The sequence below is a fragment of the Habropoda laboriosa genome, unplaced genomic scaffold (genome assembly GCF_001263275.1).
Source record: "Habropoda laboriosa isolate 0110345459 unplaced genomic scaffold, ASM126327v1 scaffold10, whole genome shotgun sequence".
NCBI classification, from domain to species: Eukaryota; Metazoa; Arthropoda; class Insecta; order Hymenoptera; family Apidae; genus Habropoda; species Habropoda laboriosa.
Window position 1 is genome coordinate 106604 of NW_017100129.1, and position 7923 is coordinate 114526.

The window sequence follows — 7923 nt, forward strand, 5'->3', positions numbered from 1 at the left end:
AAGGAAATTAATTCTTATCGGCGCCAATAGACTTACATTTAATAAGACATAATTAACAGTGATAATCGAACTTCGTATTCACATTTTCTTCTTTACACAACAGACCCCCGTATAACGCGCCAAAGACTACTGCTTTCATGTAACGCGATTCCTCGTCCAACGCGGCAAACAATGAAATACAAGAATTGCCCGCATTTCAAAATTAAATCTACTTTAGTTGAGCGTTACCGAAAGAATTGCGGTCCACGGGAAGCTACAACCGCGTTACACGGGAGTTTACTGTATCTACACCTTACTTATTTCGCAAATATAAAACACAAAATGTTTGGTTAACGAAATACGTAGCACGACTATCAACGCTGTAACTCAGTCGTAAACAGCCAGAGCGTTACATTCGAGCTGTCAGCAGCGAAAGGGTTAACAACCATTGAAACGATCTGAAATTTCTCCAGATAACGTTTGTACTTGCTTTACAGCGAAAGGGTTAACAACCATTGAAACGATCTGAAATTTCTCCAGATAACGTTTGTACTTGCTTAACGTGCACTGTTTTACGAATAAATTTACATGCTAATTGTGAGCCGATACGCGGCTGAGTCATGTTGTATCCTTTAAACAGATAATGTTGCTGCTTAGGGAAAGCATGTTGTTAGCCGAATAACAATTGTACGATTTCAACGATACCACACCGTGAATCATTGGATTTCCGTGGTCTGGTTTGACCCACGGTTCCTCCAGTCACGTTTTACATCACGAAAAAAATTCCACAGCTTTGGCCGAGGGATCGATTGAAATGCGCGTCGAGTCGGTCCTCGGATACGGAAAACATTTATATTTCGCGAATGTAACGCCTACGATGAATAACGAACTCGTCTGCGGGTCTGTTGGATATTCAAATAAACCTCCTTCTTTCTTTCTGTCTTTTGTATGAAAATTTATTATTCCGTGGCGACACGCTCGATGAAAGATCGCCGTTGACACTAGGTTTAGGGACATTTCTTATGTATCTATCTCTACGGACACGGGTCAAATTAACGCCTGAACGAAACTGCAGATTTTCTTTAAAAACCCTTTCATTACTATGGACGACTATAGTCGCTCTTCATAAAATGCCACAGACATACGACGAGCGACTATAGTATCACTCTGTATCTCTCTCTAAGTTTTTCATAAGTAATAAAACAGTTTATTCCTTTCGGATAACGAATAAAAGTATCGAACACAGTTATTAAACGACTTAATAGTTTATTTGTTATTTATGAATAACGAATAATTCCACATTATTCTTAATTTACGACGATGTAACATTTGCCGCAAGCATCCCTCGATACCCAGGCTGTGCCAATGCGTTTGTTCACGACCACGATCGAGCGCGGTCGAGAGCCAACGCTCTCGTGGTTGAGCGCGCGCTCTGATTGGCCAGTGTTTTTCGTTAATAATTCAAAAACGAAGCTTCAACCAACATTTTGGTAAAGGAAAAAGTTGTTCAGAATCATCCCAGCAACCCCCATTTCCGGGTGTTCGAGGAGTTACGGGACATCCTGTATTTTGCAATATTTTTCTTACCTGGATGAGCAGTAGGTGCACATACATATAACCCTAAATGTTATTTTCAATGTAATTGGTAAAAAAATTGTTTAAATTCGTTCCTATCTACCGAATGTCTTTCGAAGTGCATTTTAAATAAAATTCATAGAATACTAGGGAGTTATTGAAAAGAAAATTTTAAAAAAATTTGGAGATCAAAGAGTTAAGAAACCCTTTCGCTACTATGGGCGACTATAGTCGCTCTCCATAAAATGCCATTGACATACGACTATAGTTACTCGTTCTGTATCTCTCTCTTGACTTGCAGTCTCAATATTTTCTGCGATATCATTTGTTAGAGAGAGCTCGATATTGCCAATAAATGTCCTCTTTCGAGGAAAGTTTTTTTTATCAGGAAACACTATCAATTCAACTTTCGTTGCAGTAAGGCGCAAATCCGGCCGCTGATGCCACTTATGGCGCGAGTGTCTCGGCAGAAAAGACGCTCGTAGCGAAAGGGTTGAAGAACGGTTCTAAATTTCTCACTCGTCAAATTTTCGCTGCCCAAGTTTCCAACGGCTCACTTATAGTACATTTTGAACCGCTGCTGCAAAATTTCTAAATTTCTCACTCGTCAAATTAAAGCGTGCACGGAACCGCAGATTTTCTTTAAAAAAATTACTTATTTCATTTAAAAGCAACGTACCATGCGCTGTTAACTTATAAATGACACTATGCGATATTATATAATTGTATAAAATTTAGAATAAGCGCAAATGGTAGGAGAGTAACGTAAACGGTTTCTGTAATTTTCCCCGTGAAATTCGGAGTGCGTCAAAATGGCGCGTCCCCGGAACCTGAAGTGTTAATCGAAGAAAATCGAATATCTCCGTGGATTTTTGCGCTACGTCGATAACATATGTATGTCGATAGTTAGGCTCGTGTCGTTATTGTGCGTACAAGATGTTACCTATAGAATAAATTCCAGCGTGGAATGCTAATTAGCCCGCGGCGGAACATTAAATTACCTACTCCGCAGTTACAATGCCTCAGTAGACGTATGAAAAATACAGTGTCCGCAAGGTTGAATGATTCATAAGAACGATTTCATCGACTAATGCTTTCGTTAAGTGTTATCTGGAGGAAACAACGAAGATTGACTTTCTGTGTTTCCTTGCTTTTGTAATACACCGCGCGTATGTAACTTTCGTAATAGATACCAGACGTGTTATCGATTCAATAAGATTCCAGGCGAGTACGATGAACTTGCGAGTTAACGATATGCACATGCTGATTCTATTCGAAGTAACATTGTCGACGTGGAGGAAAAAACTAGGCGATTAACGGGATTTCCAAGAGTCGATTTGTGTGTTCAGAGAAATTGAGAAGACTTTGGACCATTCTGAATCACGATACGCGGTTGTATAATTAGTTTCTTCTGGAAGATCTTCCGACTTTCTGCTCATCTTTGATCCAGGATATTACGAATCAGTTTCGATACTTATTAGCTTATTTTTTGCTATTTCGGTTGCAATCTGGTTGACGTCATTTGATGCACTTGGGTAAGAGATCAGTGTTTACTTCGCGTTTACGAATCTCTCGAGTCGATTTGTCGGAAATCTTCTTTAACGAGTAAACGAGTACTACGAATTCAACTGGTTTCCGTGTAGGAGTGTGTTAGTGGATTTGTGACATTCTAACTGACTTGTTAATGGAAATACCACTGATACACATTCTGCCTGTTCCAAAAATAAATTATCTTTATGCAATTTTATCGTTTACTGTATACCGGTTTGCGAGGCTTTTGGCGATGCCGACTCGTGGGTTTTCCGGTGAGACGAGACCTTTGCTTACGAACGCGTTTCATTTTCCAACGTTTAAAGTTTTAAGTAGTTCATTTTTCTAATATTCATATATTTACATATTTCAATTTTCAAATTTACAAATACTTCAATTTTCAAATATATAATTTTCCAAAGTTTCAAATTTTTAAATTTACAATGCATTCGACTTCGCCGAAAATATGGACTCTCGACTTCACTGGACTCGCAATTTTCGCAACCAAACGAAACTTTTGCGTATCAACGCGTTTCATCTCAGTCTCTAGCCAGAACAAATAAAAGAAAAGTCTGTCCACCTTCGAGGAAGCCAACTAATCCAAAACAACAATCAGTGTTCCGTAACACCCAAAATTTCAACCTTATCCTTCCCACACTTCAAACCCTTAAAAACCCTTCACCCTCGAACCTACAACTTCCTCTATCCTCTCCAAATCTAAATCCATACCAAACTACCTCTGCAAGTACAAGAAAAAATACAGAGCTTCCTCATCTTCCGCCATCCGAAAGTCGCAGGTGTGATTCCCATTTTGGCTCTCTAATATCTATCCTCAGCTCTAACAATAACCATTGTCTAAACAAAACGGTCTAACAATGAGCGTGGAAAAACGAGCGTGTCCACCTCTTGCTCACCGGCAAGCAGATCGTCCTTGACCCCTGCAATCATAATACATTTACAATCAAAGTGGACATTCGTCGCATAAAACGACAATACGCGGACAGTCACGAAGCATACGGCGACTGGATCGGCAAGTTCTTCTTAAGGCTACGTCAGAACCTTATCCCTTCCCGTGGTGAAGGTGAGCGAGAGATGTCTTGGAGGTCTTTTTAGAAATCGGTAGTAAATGCTCGGGGCAAACGGTGGCGCGATTCAGTCGTAGGAAAGATGCTGTGTCGTGAAGTTCTCTCGTTGTTTGTGCTTTGTTTCTTGGTTCTTGTGAACGGAATGCCACAGTCGATCGGTAACCAGGATCCAGCGAGTGCAGTGAGTTTTTCTAATTCGTTCGAAGACACATTTTTCTTTTAATCGTGATCTGATAGAAATGAGACGGCAATTCGTCGAGTTCTGAGAATTTTAACGGTACGAAAGCGAGGGTTGATCGACAACTGGCGTAATTTATATACTCAAAATTCCAAAAATCCGGCTTCTACGAGTTCGTCCTTGTTGCACGATAGTTCTAGATAGCGTTAAACACCTCCCGGTTTCTAATATTTCTCACTTTCTAATTTCCTCGAGTGCAACGTGAGCGCTAATTACACCTTACCTCCTCGATTCTCGCGTCCACGATTATTACCGTAATGAACAAGTGACAATACGTCAAGCGTGCCAGCAAATGTATCGGAAAAGAGATTGGAAGGAGCGATCGGGGAATAGCATTAGGTAACCGACGAACGTAACAACGAACAGAGAAAGGATTGCGGAAGCGCGAGGTCTATGGTTATATGCTCTTGGAGAAGTCGTAAAAACGATTAAAACTCGTCGATAGCGGTTCCGGTGACCGAAAATCGAGGTTAAATTTCATCGCGGAAGGTTAAACGAACACGGGAATGCAATTTTCAAAATGGTAATTCGCTCCTCTTCGTTAATTTCGTACACCGTTTACCGGTTTTGCGTGATACACTTGGAGGAAATCGTGACGATTTATCGACGGTCATGAGAAATGAGCGCGATAGGAGAGTATACGCCGAACAGTTCGAAAATTATTAGCTCGTTAACAATTGCTAAATAGCTGAACAGTATTGAGTCGAGATAACGGGTGCATTTAACCATCCGTTTCCCCACTCAACATTCACCGAAAATGATCGAACGATAACAGCGAAAAATTCCCCCGCGAGGATGTATCCCTTTTTATCGATTTTTTGAAATTTGTGTTTTCCTGTGTATCCTTTTTCGCAGGCTCCGTTGTTCCAGTTCACAAATGGTGGGGTCAGATTCAATTTTGGTGGATATCACGCGGAAGCTGGGTTAGGTGGTCTTTTAGGTGGATCGAGAACTGGTGGTGGACTTCATGCTAGCGCAGGGACGCCATGGGGCGCCCATGCGGCTGCTGGGCTGGGTGGTTTGCTCAGCGGTGACAATGCAAACGCTGGTTGGTACAATTCCATCTTGGCGTCGCTATTTTTTCCATTTTTTTTTATGCGATGAGAGAGTGACTAATGGAAGTGATGTCTCTTGGGGACTCTTTTTATTTGTAACACTATGATAGATCACAGTGATCTTTCAGTACAAATTTCAGTACAATTCCACCTTGGCGCCATTATTTTGTCATTTTTTTTTTTATACGATGAGCGAGTGATTATTTGAATTAATATCTGTTAAAGTATCCTTTTAATCCTTTTACTTGTGAAATTATGACGGTTCACAGTGAATTTCTTCAATGCAAATGCTGGTTGGTGCAATTCCACCTTGGCGCCATTATTTTGTCATTTTTTTTTTTATACGACGAGCGAGTGATTATTTGAATTAATATCTGTTAAAGTATCCTTTTAATCCTTTTATTTGTAAAATTATGACGGTTCACGGTGAATTTCTTCAATGCAAATGCTGGTTGGTGCAATTCCACCTTGGCGCCATTATTTTGTCATTTTTTTTTCATAGGATGCGCGAGCGATTAATTGAAGTAACGTCTCTTGGGGAATCTTTTGATTTCTGACATTATGAATGATCACAGTGGAGTCTTTCAATGGAAATACTATAATAGTTGGTACAATTCCATCTTGAAGGCACCATTTTTCCCTCCTTTTTTGTAGAAAGAGTAGCGATTGTTTGAATTAATATCTCTTAAAGAATCTTTCTTATCCTTTCATTTGTGACATAATGATAGATCTCGGTGAAGCCTTTCAATGCAAATTCTATAATAGTTGGTACAATTCCAGCTCAGCGCTATTCTTTTTTCATTTTTTTATAGGACGAGCGAGCGATTATTTGAACTGATGTCTCTTAAAGAATCTTGTTACCTGTGACAGTATGATAGATCACGGTGAAGTCTTTCAGTGCAAATTTTACTTGGTACAATTCCATCTTGGCAGCACTTGTTTTCCTTCTTTTTATAGGACGAATGAGCGATTAACTGCGCTAATGCTTCTCGAGGAATCTTTTTTCTGTTACATTACATAGTAAAGTCCTCGTTTATTCTTCGTGCACTCTATACTTTAGCTAAATACACGTTGGAAACGCGTTGGATATCATGCAAATTGATCTAACGTTTCCATTTATATAGGTCAATTCTTGTTACATTAAGTCGGTGCGTATGAAAGATTATTTTTAAAAATATAGTGTACTTCGTCGAAATCATTTCACTTTTCGAAACGGTTAACTAGTTTCATTATTACAAATTTACAAAAATCATTACCCTTTGAGTACTACTTTTACAGTGTCTTCATTTCAAAATGATTTATTTATTAAAAAAAAAAAATTGCTCAGGTGTCCAAAGAAATAGTAGACTATTGAAGCAAAGTCTAGTGAATAAGGGAGGATATTACAAAATTTCCTATTCTTTACCGTGAATTATTTTCAATAATCTTCCTCTTGGTTCATTTTCCAATAAAAACTCACCGATTCTAACTTTGCACACCAACGTTCAAGTCTCCCAAAATTTACATATACTCCTTCAAATGCTAAGTTTTCATTTTCAGCACCTTGTACCACAAATTTGTCAAGTTTACACTTCGGCAAAAAAACAACTCGCACATCCCGATTATTCGTCACGTCAAATAGTAATATCCAAACAATTATATCACAACCTTTTTCACTATCCGACACACATGTACTACAGCAAACTCCTCAACTATTACTCTTAAAAATTAAATTGAAATAAATATATTACTCTTAAAAATTAAAGTGAAGTAAATATGGTACGCTTAAAAAATAAACTAAAAGTTTAATACACAGTATAAACCTGCCAATTGGAACTTTCATTAGCGTCAACTCGATATTTATCCATCAGCCTCTGCATTAATCCCCACAAGTATCGCAGCGAAAAATTGTAAACAAACGAATCAACAGGTGGAAATCTCTACGCGAGGGCAGGTCTCGGACAGGGAAGACACACGGCAGCGGCCGGATTAGGCGGTTTCTTAGACGGAAGCGGAAGATCTGGATCTCTAGCTTCGGGAGAACTCTACGCCGGTGCTACAACAGGCTCTCACGGAGTCGGTGTCTCGAGTTCCGGATCTCAAGGTCCTGCACCGGGACCTACAACCAGTTTTACAGACGGCGGAGATGGAAACGGCGGAGGAAAACCGGACAAAGGTCGCACGAACATTCAAATCATCGCGCGATCCGAGAAAAAACCAGGAAAGACGGTGAAGGTTCTGTATATTATCCTGGTTACCTGATCGGTGTCGAAACATCTAGATCTGTGCTTTTACGCGTACATTCTACACATTTTATCAGGTATCTAGCAACCCAGAAGGATCGACGGAAGCGAATAAACAAAGCGAACCTCCGGCAAATAAAGAGGTAAAAATGTGACGTTCGAAGGACGTTAATTTTAAGAGGATTTAACGATTTGTCAATACTGTTACGTCAGATTCGTGAAGTGGAAGCTGTCAAACT

At 39.6% G+C, this 7923-nt stretch overlaps 1 protein-coding gene across 1 annotated transcript in view; it reads left to right on the plus strand.

The window, feature by feature from the left end:
* Positions 1 to 4189: 4189 nt before the first annotated feature.
* LOC108579774 overlaps positions 4190 to 7923 on the plus strand; it is a 5876-nt gene continuing 2142 nt past the window's right edge. The window contains exons 1-5 of the mRNA XM_017943419.1: positions 4190 to 4350; positions 5263 to 5455; positions 7372 to 7676; positions 7762 to 7827; positions 7898 to 7915. Coding sequence (XP_017798908.1) covers positions 4252 to 4350; positions 5263 to 5455; positions 7372 to 7676; positions 7762 to 7827; positions 7898 to 7915 — 681 coding nt within the window. The 5' untranslated portion in view covers positions 4190 to 4251. The remainder of the gene's footprint in view (positions 4351 to 5262; positions 5456 to 7371; positions 7677 to 7761; positions 7828 to 7897; positions 7916 to 7923) is intronic.